At 36.2% G+C, this 14484-nt stretch overlaps 2 protein-coding genes across 3 annotated transcripts; one reads left to right on the top strand and one right to left on the bottom strand.

The window, feature by feature from the left end:
* The first annotated feature begins 927 nt into the window (after positions 1-927).
* Positions 928-3029, top strand: LOC7472451 (arogenate dehydrogenase 1, chloroplastic). Its single transcript, XM_002312154.4, has 7 exons — positions 928-1215; positions 1300-1468; positions 1573-1728; positions 2230-2312; positions 2383-2452; positions 2579-2653; positions 2779-3029. Exons 1-7 carry the CDS (start codon positions 1013-1015, stop codon positions 2869-2871), a joined length of 849 nt encoding a protein of 282 aa, XP_002312190.3. The 5' UTR covers positions 928-1012; the 3' UTR covers positions 2872-3029.
* Positions 3030-4464: 1435 nt separating this feature from the next.
* On the bottom strand, positions 4465-9246 carry LOC7462105 (protein RETICULATA-RELATED 6, chloroplastic). 2 transcript variants are annotated; one of them, XM_024607416.2, is made up of 7 exons: positions 8532-9246; positions 8303-8432; positions 7289-7816; positions 6964-7071; positions 6238-6786; positions 5255-5368; positions 4465-4856 (listed from the first exon to the last, which is right to left on the bottom strand). In XM_024607416.2, exons 1-7 carry the CDS (start codon positions 9131-9133, stop codon positions 4710-4712), a joined length of 2178 nt encoding a protein of 725 aa, XP_024463184.1. In that variant the 5' UTR covers positions 9134-9246; the 3' UTR covers positions 4465-4709. The 2 variants fall into 2 exon arrangements, with proteins under 2 accessions (XP_024463184.1, XP_024463185.1); XM_024607417.2 differs by having other exon boundaries at positions 8303-8427; positions 8532-8696.
* Positions 9247-14484: the final 5238 nt, after the last annotated feature.

Below are 14484 nucleotides of genomic sequence, written 5' to 3'. Positions count from 1 at the left end.
TCTTTTAGCACTCAAGAATTTATTTTAGATTTAAGTAAATGATATGAATTAAAATTAGATTCTTAACTTTAAAGTACGAGACTTTTTTTCTTTTAAAATAAAGGAATCAATTGCCATTGAATCTCTATAGTCTGAGACAGAATCAATTCAGGGCGCGCTCTAAAAATGAAAGAATCCAGTCCGACTCCGAATAGAGGTCCAATTGGGTATAATTTTCGTTTAACGTCCGCCCCACAAAATTTGCACTAAACCTATTTTGTTATCCAACTCACGGTGCACTCTCAGATGTCAGATTGCGGTGATTGACAAGTAAATTCGTATGCAGGTGTCAAATATAGCCCAACGAGTGTGAATTCATAAACAATTTTGCTCACATTCGACATCAGGGATGCATAAAGAAGTTTCGATGTCGAGGTTTGAATCACTAAGCTAGAGTTATTTATTTTTCATTCATTCAAATTCTATAAATTTTAAAATTATAAAAAATTTATATTATTATTAATTTTAAGGTTTATAAAATTAGTCCGGACATTCATATTAAAAAAAAAAAATTCAGTGTCATTCTATCTTTATATATACGAGAAGATAATTGGGTATTCGTCATTCGGGGTTGAAGAGAAGATGAATGTTGCTGTCAAGTATTAATTGGTGAACGTGATTTGTCAAGAATATGGAGTGACCATTTCAGGCAAAGAAAGAAAAAGAGATAACTAACCTGGGCCTGTGATGACTCATCAATTTGAGCCGCTGAGAGGGGGGAGGCAAAAACCCTCACTGGGTTGAGAAGAAACTCAGGAACCAGCACGATCCGAATCTTGCTTCCTAACGGTCAAAATGGAGGATGCATCATGCATGACAGGAGCCACAGGGCCCACAATTATCAATAAAGGAAACGTCCAGGTTCCTTCCCCAGTCAATTACGGCTCTTGTTAGAAAGCCGCGCGAAACCAAACCTCTCATTTAAACACAACCCCCCTCCCCCCCTCCTCCCTTATCTCTCTCCATTAACAACATGGCTGTTTCATCATCATCATCTTCTTCTTCTTCTTCTTCTTCTTCTTCGCCTTCCAGAAATCTGAAAATAGGTATAGTGGGCTTTGGCCCCTTTGCACAGTTCCTGGCAAAGATCATGATCAAACAAGGGCATACTTTACGGGCAACTTCTCGTTCCGATCATTCTTCCCTCTGCCAAGATTTGGGCATCTCATTCTTCAGGTTAGCACACATCCAAACACACAAATGTCTGCAAGAATTGTTGCTGAACATGCAGTCTTTATAATTCTGCTTATGCTTTGCTAGGGACACGGGCACATTTCTTGAAGCAAATAATGATGTCATTTTGATTTGTACATCAATCCTATCCCTATCGAAGGTTCTCAATACAATGCCACTACATTGCCTGAAACGGTCACCTCTCTTTGTGGATGTTCTCTCAGTCAAAGAGTACCCGAGAGATATTCTATTGAAAGTATACTGTCATTTCCATCATACCATATTGAAGTTAAAATACGATATGTTCCTTTTGATGTTATTATCTTGGCGAGTATTCAAGCACGCATGTCAATTGCTCAGGTACTGCCAGAGGAATTGGATGTGTTGTGCACTCATCCGATGTTTGGGCCGGAGAGTGGGAAAAATGGATGGAAAGATCTTGCTTTTATGTATGAAAGAGTTCGAATAAAGGACGAAGCTACGTGCTCAAGTTTTCTACGAATTTTCGAAACTGAGGTAACCTAACAACACCACCAAGATAACTCTCCCTTTTGGCCTAAGCTGGCATAGATGTTACTAGTTGCTGCTAAACAACAGCCTAATCAGCGACTTATAAGCCATGTATATCAGTAAGCACTTGACCCAAGAGATAACCATTAGCCAAGAGACAACCTTTTTATCAATATGCTTGTTAAACGGGCTACTTTCTTAACATCTCTATCCTAAAAACAACGAACATGAAACAACTAAAACTCGACCAGTGAGGAGTTATCCTTATTAGTCACTGGGCCACTTCTGAACAGATAAAAGAATAGCTACTGAACATACGAAGACAGCAAAATGCTTGCCATACGCCTTCACTTTTCTTCTGAAGGAAACCTATTGATAAAAACGGGGGTGGGGGAGACAAAACTCCACCGAGCTTTCGACCCAGCATTTTCAATAAGATTGCATCCTCGATATATTCCCCATTCCATAATGCAATAACTATAAAATGTGTGTTTCTTTGTTGACCAGGGTTGTAGAATGCTGGAAATGTCTTGTGAAGAACATGATATGGTAGCTGCACGGAGTCAATTTCTTACTCACACAATTGGGAGGTAAAACTACTGCCTTCAAACATTCTAGACAAAAACCACAATTAAGCTTGAATTTCTTCCGATGTAATAGGATTTTATCGGAAATGGAGGTCAAGCCCACATCTATGAGCACAAAAGGTTTTGAGACACTGATTCATCTGGTATGCTCAATTGCTCAAATTTTCATCAACTCTGTTTTCCCCTGTATCCTTGTCATTAAACAGACCGTAAATAATACAAAGTGAAGAAAGAAACCAAAGAAGTCTTTTCTTTTTTCTTCTTCCCAGAAAGAGAGCACCATGAAAGACAGCTCTGACCTGTTTAGTGGCTTATTCGTCTATAATAGATTTGCCAAACAAGAGGTAAATTTGCTATACTCTTATTATCATGGTCACCTAAATTTTAAGATTTTAGTTATTTTTCTTTCTTCTTTTTTGAAGAATGTGTGACACAGAATCTAATGTTCCACAAAAAAATTCTGATGCAGCTGAAGAACCTAGAACTTTCGTTAGAAAAGGTTAAGCAAATGCTACAAGACAAGATGACCGAAGAGCAGAATCTGAATGAGTCTAAGTTTTGATGTAGAAGTCTATTCCTTCACGTTGTTTTAATTCTCTCTTAGAAGACATGGGATTTCTTTTCCAAGAATGTACCCTGTAGTTTTCTTGTTCTAGGGCTTTAAGCTCTCCTTCCAATCAAAATAAATAAATATAAATATCCAATATGTTAAAATAAGAAGCTACATGTTCTCTAACTTCTATGACACGGAATGTCAAATACCAATCCTATTGGATATGCAGATGTGTCACCAATGCTTTGCTATGTCTGTACCTCACAGTTACCAGGTGGCATACGAAGTTTGGATTTATATGCTCCCTAAAAATGGCAGTGTGTTATTGCTGGGTAGGTTTGAGGATTGCAAAGTTTGAAGTCAAATAATAAAGTTTTAAGGGTGTGTTTGCACTTATATACTAGGTGAGATATGATGCCAAACAAATGGCGGCCTCCAATCTAGTGGCAGTGAAGAGTTTACTAGTTCAAATCCTCCGTCTAGCATATTTGAGTTTAAAAAAATGCCCCATTACAAAAAAAGTCAAAGGAGCCCCTCATCTTTGTAATGGTAGCCAATTCAGTCCCCGGTGGCAATACACTTCCCCTACCCCGCTAATTACTAATGCTAACTCCCATAAGTCCATAACCATTGATTTTGAGATCCTATGTCAAAAAAAAAAAAATGCTGGCAGAACCAAAGTAGCCCCTCATCTTTGTAGTGGTGGCTAATTCAGTTTGTCCGTGGTAATACTATATTAACTCCCCTACCACTGATTGTGGGCTGCACATTTCTATCTTTGGCACACACGAGAAAAAAAGGGTACTGTGAGTTGGAATTCTAAAATCAAGTTTTGGGGTCCCTGTGGCGGTAGCTTAAGTCAGAAATTTAGGATTTTTTTTCTAATGATTTAATTACTTGAGAACAGTAGGAAAACATGCAGGAATAAGAATCTCTAGTAGTTTACACTCAAGGCTTAAGCAAGGACAGAAAGTAACTTGGAGATTACCATAGAAGAAACAAGACAGAGTAAACGAGATGAGAGAACAAAAACTTGCATTCCATACCCATCCTCAAATGCAAATCAAAACACTCACTATTTCATTATGAAATCTAAGAAAATAACCCCGGCACATAGGTAAGCTGACACTCACTGCTCTTTCATACTCAAATTCAAAATCCCAAGCAGGAAAATCCCAACCAAAACTTACCCTACTTAGAACCTTACATATAGTAAACACGAAAGCTTCAGAATTTCATAGAAGATTCTAATTTTACCAAGTTATCAAAATACCGTTGTTTCTCTATAAACTACAAAGAATTATGATTTTATGCACCTTCCAAATTCACCCAAAGCTCATCAATTATATTCCTAAATTAGGAACCGTGACCTTAGACCAGATGGACTTACCTCCCACGCTCACCCACAGTTCATCAAATAAATCCCAAACTAGAACCCATAACCTTGGACTGATAATCCAATCTATAAAATCCCATAAAAACAACATTTTAGTTTCCCTTGGAAGAAAATCCCTGAACTTTCAAGTTAATATTTAGTGAAATAGACAGTAAAATAAAACAAACTGCCTAAGGATTATGCCATTCATTTCTCTGGAGAAATAATTTCATGCTATATTTCTGAATTTATTGCATAAATTTAAATTTAGTGCGCAATCGATATACAATATGCAGCTAAATCTAGTGTGCCTACGCCATGTTTGCCAAAATTTCAAAGAATTATACTGAACAAATTACAATAGGGCCATGAAAGAGGTAAATGATTGAAATCTATTCCTTTCAGTTCTCTCAGCAGCTCAGGAAGAAAGCTTTACAAAGTAGTACAAAAATATGAAAGTAGAATCATCACCTCATTGATTGTTGATTTCATCAATATTGGTATCTTCCAAGGTATTACATCCAATTGCAGCATTACTAGGAGAATCCAGTGTCTGATAAGAGGGTGGTTCACTCTTCTGACTTTGCAGTCCTGAAAAGCGTGCAAGGTCGACCCATTGCTGCAGGAATTAAGGCAAAAGACAAAGTCAAGTTCATGCTAAAAAAAGAGAAAACACTGGAATGCAAAGCCATTGTTGATTTTGATGGTCTGAATGCCATTGTTGATATTTTGTTGATGATTTTGATTTTGGTGGGGCCCATCCAAGTAGATATTCGTGAACTAAATCACCCCAAATGAAACACCTCCACACTTTAATACCAATGAAATAAATCCCCTTAGTTTATAAATGGCTTACCATTTTTGCAGAAGCCTTTCTCTTCAGATAAGTACATGCAAATGCTTAGTATCTTTGACTACATGATTTCAAAGAGATGCATGGCTTAAAAAGATATTACAAAGAAGTAAATATAGCTTTTACCCCAAGTGGAACTTGTAGTGAATGAAGAAGATTCTAACCTGAGTTCCCCAATAGGAGTTAATTGTCCGAACAATAAATGACAGCATATTTACAAGAAGAGTTTGAGAAGAAAATTCATCAGAGATTCGATGCTCGACGATTCCAGCAATTATCTGCAATAACCAAGAAAAAGAAAAGGCTCAAGCAAAATAATTTACCAAATCCTACAGAATATCAGCTACGGAAATGCCATGTGCATGCTTTTTCAATCTTCTTATAGAGACAGCTATAAGCCTGTAATACTAAGCCTACATAGCTTCCCTTATAAAAGCAGCAGAGCAAGGACATGGAAGCTGGGAGCTCGATGTTTGCAGGAGTGCTGCACCAGTTGTTTAGCTCATTTTATCATATTGACCAATGAAATAACAGACCATGCTTTTCAAGGACTGTAAATTTCAGAATGAAGGCGCAACACTAAATCAAACTTATATGCTATAGCAGACATTTAAGAATTTACAGCCTTAGTTTAAGCAATTGGGCAAAGGTTCTAAAAAAGCTAGGTATGCATGGTAACCTAGAAGCCGAGGCAGATTCAGACTCTGGAAGGTCATGAACAGCAATTTCTCTTAAAGGTGATGATGGAAATTGAGAGAAAATTGGATATCAACTCACATGAACTATCAGTATGTGGTTCAAAACAACAGTTGAAATTCAGCATACTCTACTGTTAGCTCTTAACTTGCAGTGAGATTAAAAAGATAATGATGAAACCATTGGAAAAGAGAAGAAAAGAAAAATCACTTCATTGTTACATAATCCATTCTTTCCAGGACCATATTCCTTGTATACAGCCATATTTACATGCTCTTCCCAATAGGAAGGAAGCCAGATATTCAAGGAGCTTTCACCATCATACTTTTTATCCCGACCTTATAGTGGAACTAACAATAAATAATCTATGCCCAAATAAATTTGTCAGATAATTTGCAATGCAAAAAATGTAATTAACAGGTCCATTTTTCACAGCAACAAGTAACTCTACCTGGTACCGCAGATTGGCTGATGTTCCAAGAAAGCATCCATAGATAGCTGCTGTTTTGAGTATTGGTGATCTTTTAGTTCGTTGATCAGTAACCAATGCTGGATTGATGAGTTTGCGAATTGCATACAAAAGATTTGAGGCAGCAACAGTCCCGATACTGGAAATAAATCCAACACTAGAAAGTTTCACACCACCAACAATGACAGATGCGACTCTGTGACTGATATTCCAGTCCTTCCCTACAAGATTCTTTTGAAATGCGTTATCTGGGATGGACTTAAGGAGACCTTTTAAAGCATCCACACTGTCAGGGACTGCTGTGTCATCAGCATAAGAAAGGAATGACAAGGTTGGGGCAGGAAGCCACACGGTAAAAAAATCAACAACTATTCCCCTGACAGTATCTGTAATTACATAGTCAAGCTCTTCAAAGAAATTTTCTTTTCGCCTCTCATACTGTGCTAAGAGAGTAGTGGTGATTGAGATTGCCTCTTCTATAGCTAATCTATGCAAGAATTTGGGATCTGCCAACAGCCTTTCCCTGAAACCCTGCACACTTAAACGAGCTATGGTCAAGTGAGTCCCAACAACATTACCTTCCCTAACATCAATTGGTATACTAGGCAGCATCCTATATCAAGCAAATGATAATGTCGAGAAGCTTTACGGTAAGAATGAAAAAATTCTAATGAGAACAAAGTTTTTGCTGCCAGAGAGTAAGTATACCTGGAAACGATGAGTGAGTTCCTTAATAATAGGATATTGCTCCAGATCAAAGAAATTCTGCAGTACTTCTGGCGATACCAAACCAAGATCAAGTCCTTTTTGAAGGTCCTGATGAGTATAGCAGCATATTATTTCATGAAATAACAGGAAAGGAATGTCCATGAGGAGACAGCAATTGTGTGAGAAAAAATATGATTGGAAAATAATGGTAACTTGCAAACTCAGCAAAGTAACCACATTTTTGCACCTTTCTTCTGTCCTAGAGTTGTTATTTCAAGAACAAAACAGGAAAAATATAGCTCTTATATTGCACCCTTCAGCTTACCTGAGGCAGGGCATCTCGCCTCCTACCAGCTGCATTCATCACTCGAGCAATTTCAGCACGATCAAAGCAATTCCGATTGCAAGGTCTGGCAGCAGAATACCACAAGAAATCACCAACGGGGACTTCCCCCTCTCTTCGTATGAACTGTCTTTCAGGATCAAGTAATATAACAACTTGGTTTTTCTTCTGTGTCTTCTTTGAAATTCTTGCTGGCAAACCAGTCCCTCTGGATCCATACATTACATGGCTTGCACCTGTCACCACTACTAGCAAACCATTGGCTCCTCCATCTATAACTGCTTGCAAAATAATTTGAGACATGGCATGATCCTCAACTACTCTTGCTTGTGCAGATAAGTACGAGCTAGGTCCAAAAGGAACAGATTGCTTTGGAGCATTCATATCAGTTGATCTACGTGAGATAGATGAGAATCCTGAGATGAAGCCTGTACCAGCTGGAGGAGCATACAGTTTACGATCAGCCTTAGAAAGCCCACGAATGCCCTCGGCTTGCACAGTCCTCAGAACCTACTCATGCCACAGGGATCAATAAATCCATGACAATATATCATTTTACACTCTGACTGATATATAAACTAACAAACTAAACTAAGTGAAACAAACACTTCAATATGAAAGAAGAAGGATAACCAAAAGTTTACTACTTAAATATAAAACACCCCCAACAAATCCTGAAACAAAAACCTGATAATACACTCAAAAAATAGGCAATGCAACTATTGTCCGACGTATTTGATGCACATAAAATACAGCGATTTTACCGTAAAATCATAAAAAACGCAACTTTCTTCCAATGTTATACAATAGCTAACAAAAGAACCAACGAAACAAACAAATTATCTTTCCTTTAATACAAATGATCCATAAATCGACAAAAAACAAGCTGTCACACTCAATAAGTATAGATTACTAACATTAACCGATGTGTTAAAACTTGCAGATAGCATTATTCAACACTTTGATGGATATACAAAAGAAGCAATTTCATTTTACCTTAAGCGGAACACCACAAGCAACAATTCTAATTCCATTATCACGACAATAACTCAATAAAGGCTCACACTCCCGCCATCCTTGCGGCGGCCAGTGCGTCATGTAACCCTTCAATGTCTCTCCATCTATCCTGCCACCAAATTTCACAAACATCAACGTGAATAATCTATTATTGATTTCTCAGAATAATGTTTATACAATAAATGGTGAGAAAAGGAAGATACACCACCTTTTATCCAAGTATTCATTTAGCAGGCGCTGCAAGTCACAAGGGAAAGCTTCCATGGCAAGAGAAATTGATTTCTCCCTCTCATCGCACTGTTTTTTCAAATTCTTAACAATCTCCAGCTCCAACTCTTTATCATCTTTTATAGGCACTTGCTCTGCTTCTCCTAAATACACAATCCTACCATTCATTATCTTCTCCCACACTTTTCGTTTATCCTTCCCGACAGCCATCGGCTCCCCGATCACCGTCGCGTCATAAATCCTCGAACTTATCACCTCCTCCGCCTTCTTCTCCGCCGCCACCGGCGGCGGAGGAGGAGGCGGAGAGTCCGGTTCTTTGTTGGCTACCTCGGCTTTGGAGGCGGCGGATTGGAGGATTGAAACGCCGAGAGCGAGGAGAGGAGTGAGCAACACCTGGCGGCGTCTGGTGGTGGTTTGAGTTTGACTGGAGCATGGAGAATCGGGGACGCTGAGGTGGCAGCGGTGTGCGAGGGAAATTGTTTTGGAGGGAAAGAGGCGGCGGAGAGGTGGTGAGGGTGGAGTGGAGGGACAAGGGTGCCGTGGTGGTGTAGAGGCAAAGCGTCGTTGCGTGTGGGGCCTCATTTTGTTTTTAAACGGTAGTAACTAACTGTGGTGTGGTGACACACGGTTAGGGCATGTGAGAGAGAGACTTTGGCCCATTGAAATAAAATAGTACTGTGGAGTAGTAGGAGTGTGGATTTGTATTCAGCGAGTGGAGGGAAAAACAAAACTTTGTGACTTGGAAGTGGCGTGTAATTGTCGTTTTTTTTTAATTAAAAAAACTGATAATTTTGTTGAGCATGTTTTTTTTCTGAGGTGCGGAAAATTAGAAATTTAGGATATGTGGCTATAAAAAGGTTTGTGGTGTCTTCACGGGGACCAGAAGTGGCTTCTGTGGTTAGGCTTTGGGGTGATGACAAAAAATCCATTTCACTCTATAATTTAAGAGGAAAAGAAGATGAATTTTGTGACATTAGAATCAATATTTGCAGATAGAGGAAGGAGAGGAATCAGTATATTCGCAAAAAGTATGACAAATTTTCAACTGCATAATAATCACTCTTCTGTAAACTGGTATCTGGTAGCTGTTAAAGACAGTGGGTACTGGCATCATGCAATTGATCGGTTCAACTTGGTTGAATTTCGTATCTTCTCCTTCTAGCTCGGAAAAAAACAACAAAACTAGAATATTGAGGATAGCTTAACTGATCAGGCTTTGAGTTTATTTCTTCATGATCACGAGTTTGAGTCCCCTTAGGATCATTGGAGATTTACATAATCGTTAACTTTAAGACCTGTAAAATTAATCGAGATATGTATAGAATCATTTAAATACCCATAATAAAAAAAACAACTAAATGATATATTATTTGATTTTATTGAGATTGAGACTGTTCTGTTTGTGCTGTTAAGTTTTCGTTGTCGGTTTATGTACTTCGGCCCATGACAGAAGGATCGTAGTTATGCACGTTAGGTGTTGTTTCATAGCTCTACTAATTTGAGCTAAAAAAAACAAGTTAGCAAAGAGAGGCTTGCCTATGGGTCAATACAGCGGGGAGTGCCTTTAGGTCGGGACAAAGCAAGGGAGATTCTCTTCTTAATTACTTGTTTATATTCTTTTTATATTGGATGAGTAGATCTTATTGCTACTTTTAAAATTAAATAAATAAAATGATGTTTGGGGTCAATTTGCCCCCTTTCTTCTTCTTTTGATTTCGTGAGGGATTTTTTATTCTCTTGTTTTTCGTGTTAGAATCGGACGGTGCAATTTAGCAAATGTAAAATCCATAAACACAAATTCTCACAGTTTTATATTTGTTATATTTTAAAGTATTTTTTATTATAAATATATTAAAATAATATTATTTGATTTTTTAAAAATTATTTTTAATATCAGCACATCAAAAAAATCTAAAATTATCAAAATAAATTAATTTAAAATAAAAAAATAAAAACAAATTTAAATTCTTTCAAATACATTTTCAAAACACAAAAATATTATTGAGTTGATATATGAGTTTGAGGGCATGGTCTATTTTAGAATAATGTTTTTTTATTTAAAAAAATAATTAAATTGCGTTTGGATGATTTAAAAAAAAACACTCAAATAGTATCATTATTAGAAAAATTAAAAATTTATTAAAATTAATTTGATCAAATCTCGTTTGAATTTGACCAGATAAGTCAGAGTATTAGTTAACCCATCAAATTACTCAAGTTTTAATATTAACTTCTATTTTTTTATATATATAAAAAAAAACATGGTTTTATCTGGACACTGTCAAATGGACCCTTTGGACCGATGCAGATTAAATAATTAAGAGCAGCTTAACTCCTGGGAAAAAAAAAGAAGTAATGGGTAAATTGGGCAATTGACACATAAACTTTTTAAAAAATAGGCAAATTAACACATTAAAAAAAAATAGTGAAATAGCATATTTTTACTTTTCGTGGTTCAAAATAATAACATTAATTATTTTATAAATAAAACCAACCAAATTACACCAAGAATTAAAGTTACAAAAACTCAGCTAATAATTAAAGCTTGAATGTCGTGTATCATGTAACCTTAGTAAAAAGAGTAGTATTACCTTCTAAGATAGTATTATCCATTGATTTTAAAATGAAACAAGCAAGGCTAGGCAAAGCAGCGAGTTATTTATTTTCCTCGAATGATCGATTATGAAGCATCAATATCAAACCTTATCTTTTTCTTGTCACTTTAGAGTTATTTATTTTCTTGTCCTAACTAACAGTCTAAAATCTGAAGCACATGTCCACATACATGCCTGAGTGGACTTCTGGTGAGGTTAGCTGGATAATTGTTATTGTTACGGTGGTGGTGGAAGAGGTGGAGAGACTATTATTCACGGTGATGATGGAGCATGAATGGTGGAGGAGATAGGAAGATGAGGTAGGTTAGAGTGGAGAGATTATTCATGTGATTTTTCTCTTTTTTAACCTGGTCTTCATTTTTTTAGTTTGTTTTATGAGTTTTTAGCTTTTTTTATTTTTATATGCAGAAGTAATGAATAAATTTAATAAATATTTTTTATAATCTTATTATTTTTTGGAATAATAATACTTAATAAATATTACTATTCACAAGCGTAACAAAATAAAAATATATTACTTTATAAAAACTTTTTTAAATTGTGTTATCCTACTATAATCTTTACATTACCATGCTATTTTTTTATAATAAATAACCAGAAAATAACGCCAGTTTCGGAGACATATAAAAGTTAAATCAAATAGGACCTAAATCTAAATGACCAGAGTCCATTTTACAAGCCAGGATCTAACGGCCCGAGGCAATGCCAGCTCTGGGGAAAACTTGGGCTCATGCTGAACTGTTGTATTCGGCTAAGATGCAAAAATCATCTCCGCCTGCCGGCCTCCTCACCGGTAAAAGAGGGACGTCCAAACAGAGAAAGCCTTATAAATAGTAACCACTTGACAAAAGTAAACAGTGACCCATACGCACGTCACTATTATTTGCAAGGAAAAGGAAAAGAAATGGTGGTCCATGAAACTCTATTCCTGGCATGTAATTGCGATTATCGATGCCACCAAGAACATTATTTATTGGCACCCCTGCTATCCTGTCTAGAATCCTTGGGATGATGATCAAGGCGTTTTTTTTCCTCTGGGATGACTGCGTGACGCCACCCATGCACTTTGTCTGTGGCATAACATGTGAAACTAGCATGCAATGAAATTAAATGCGATCGGAGGTTCAGAGCATCTCAAAGACATGGCTTTTTTGGTTTGAATTTAATTCGGTGAAAATTTTTAAAAAAATCACCGTGCAATCACGGAGATGGTCTAAATTATTGATTATCTGGTTTTAGCCGTTTTTTTCAAGTATTAAAATAATATTTTTTATTTTTTATAATTTATTTTTGACACAAGTAATTGATTTAAAAATAAAAAATATATATTAAATTTTTTCAAAAATATTTTTGAAATAGAAAAATAAATGGGTTCTAAAATAGATTTTCGGTATCAATTATTATATCAACTAGCAAATTTTTTTCTACCAACCATTTCACATATACCACCGCACTGCCTCTTCACATATTGCTTATGAACCAAGTACAGGCAACAGACACAAAATCACGGAATAGAAAACCCATGACAGAAGGAGACAGATCTTAAACTTCTTCTCTCTTGCATGTACATGGGCAGTCGTTTTCTGGTATGATCGATAGTCAGGCATCAGCCTGATCGTGACCTCTCTTCCACGAAGGCATTTTTGGTGGATTGAAAGAAACCACATCCAGCTGCTTCCGGATGTTTCATTTTCATCAAACAACGACTACCTCCGTACACGAAGCAGATTGTATAAACAAATTTTAGAAGAAAAACAAATGATACGACCTCGAATTCTGGAAAGCCCATAAACCTCCGTCCCGGGTTACATAAAGTTCAGCTAGTTCTTGTTCGAGCTTGTTCACCACAGTGGCAGACCACATGAACATCATCACCCATCTCCATGCTTTCCATTTCTGAATTATTATTGAAGGAATTGTGAGATTAGGGTTACTGTATTCTTCGATTGATCGGTGTTTTAGAACAAAAATTGGGGCAGCGGGTGGTGTTGTTTAATTGGGGACTTTTTATCTAACTCGTATGCTTGAGAAACGCGGAGGAGGGGGAAAGGAGAGAAATTTCCCTCCAAATTTCTAAACAGATGCTGATCATATTAATCTCGCGTGTTTTTTTAAGGGTTTTGTTGACCATAGTTGACGGAAAGGTTCAATTGAGAAAATTAAATCATTAGTTGGTATGATTGATATTAATAAATTTGAAGTTTTCACTAAATGTTATAGGTTTAATCAAAGTTCGTCATCTTGTTTAGCCTTTATGAACGAAACTTCGTCCATGATTATGTAACCATTATGCCTTTACCATTTACGAACATGGAGAATTTCTTCTCTTCTTTGTAATTGATTTCTTTTGTTACTCTAATTTTCTTTGGTTAGAGATATTGCAAACGAAAAATTCCAGATATTGTCATGTGTCTAACCCTTTTTAGCGCAATATTTTTTTAAAAAAATATTTTTCGCTTGAATATATATATTTGAAAACATATAAAAATATATATTTTTAATTTCTTAATTTTTAATATTAATATATTAGAATTATTAAAAAAAATATTAATTTTAAATTTTTTTAAAAAATTATTTAACTATCGTATTTCCAAACATACCAAAGGAAGAATCATGCTCCCCAGTACAGTACTTTCACTTATATAATATATGCATTTAATTTTATCATGTAAAATTTGATTTGAAGAGGTCCTGATATAAAATAATAATAATAATAATAATAACCTAATATATTGTGTTTTTTTTCCAATATGTTTCTTTAAAATTATGTTTATTTGAAATTGAGACTTGTAGTTTGTTTTATTTGTGCAGCTTATGAGATTCTGGGGTGTAAAAAAAAACCTTACTCGATTGATATTTGATTTGATAAAAATTAAATGAAGTTTCATTGATTTAAAAATATTGAAGCTATAAGGATTGAATTTGAACAATAGAAAGATATTTGGCTCTTTTTTTCTTTAAGGAACTAGGGGCTCAATTGCACGGGGCAAGGAAAAGATTAACACCGTTTTTTTTTCACTCGTTTTTTTTATTAGACTTAACAATGTTTTTTTTGTTGCATGGATTTGGAGGTAAATGAGCAATGGCAGACACTGACGTGTGGAGGAAGCCTTCGCGCTATAACTGCGTTCGCGGCCTCCTCCAAATTCATGCCACCACCTTATTTTGTGTCTTTAAAAGCGTTTTAGCGAGGTCGTCCCGGTGGCATGGCGTATGTGGTATGTTGAGTAGAGGTGCATAGCTGTTGGTTTTATTTCTTCTGGTATCCCCTCTCTTTTCTCTATCCCCTTATCTCCTTATTTATGCCTGTCCTCGCGA

Source organism: Populus trichocarpa, chromosome 8 (assembly GCF_000002775.5).
Source record: "Populus trichocarpa isolate Nisqually-1 chromosome 8, P.trichocarpa_v4.1, whole genome shotgun sequence".
Lineage (NCBI taxonomy): Eukaryota > Viridiplantae > Streptophyta > Magnoliopsida > Malpighiales > Salicaceae > Populus > Populus trichocarpa.
Note: the sequence above shows the minus strand (reverse complement) of the source record. Positions and strands in the feature narration are given on the sequence as shown.

Bases quoted from the DNA above. Each gene is read 5' to 3' on its own strand.
- LOC7472451 (XM_002312154.4), top strand. From the start codon at position 1,013: ATGGCTGTTTCATCATCATCATCTTCTTCTTCTTCTTCTTCTTCTTCT. The intron at 2,313-2,382 runs GTAAAACTACTG...CCGATGTAATAG, and splicing joins CTTACTCACACAATTGGGAG to GATTTTATCGGAAATGGAGG. The intron at 2,453-2,578 runs GTATGCTCAATT...TCTTCTTCCCAG, and splicing joins TTGAGACACTGATTCATCTG to AAAGAGAGCACCATGAAAGA.
- LOC7462105 (XM_024607416.2), bottom strand. From the start codon at position 9,133: ATGAGGCCCCACACGCAACGACGCTTTGCCTCTACACCACCACGGCAC. The intron at 7,817-8,302 runs GTAAAATGAAAT...TGGCATGAGTAG, and splicing joins CTTGTGGTGTTCCGCTTAAG to GTTCTGAGGACTGTGCAAGC. The intron at 4,857-5,254 runs GTTAGAATCTTC...TAATTCCTGCAG, and splicing joins ACTCCTATTGGGGAACTCAG to CAATGGGTCGACCTTGCACG.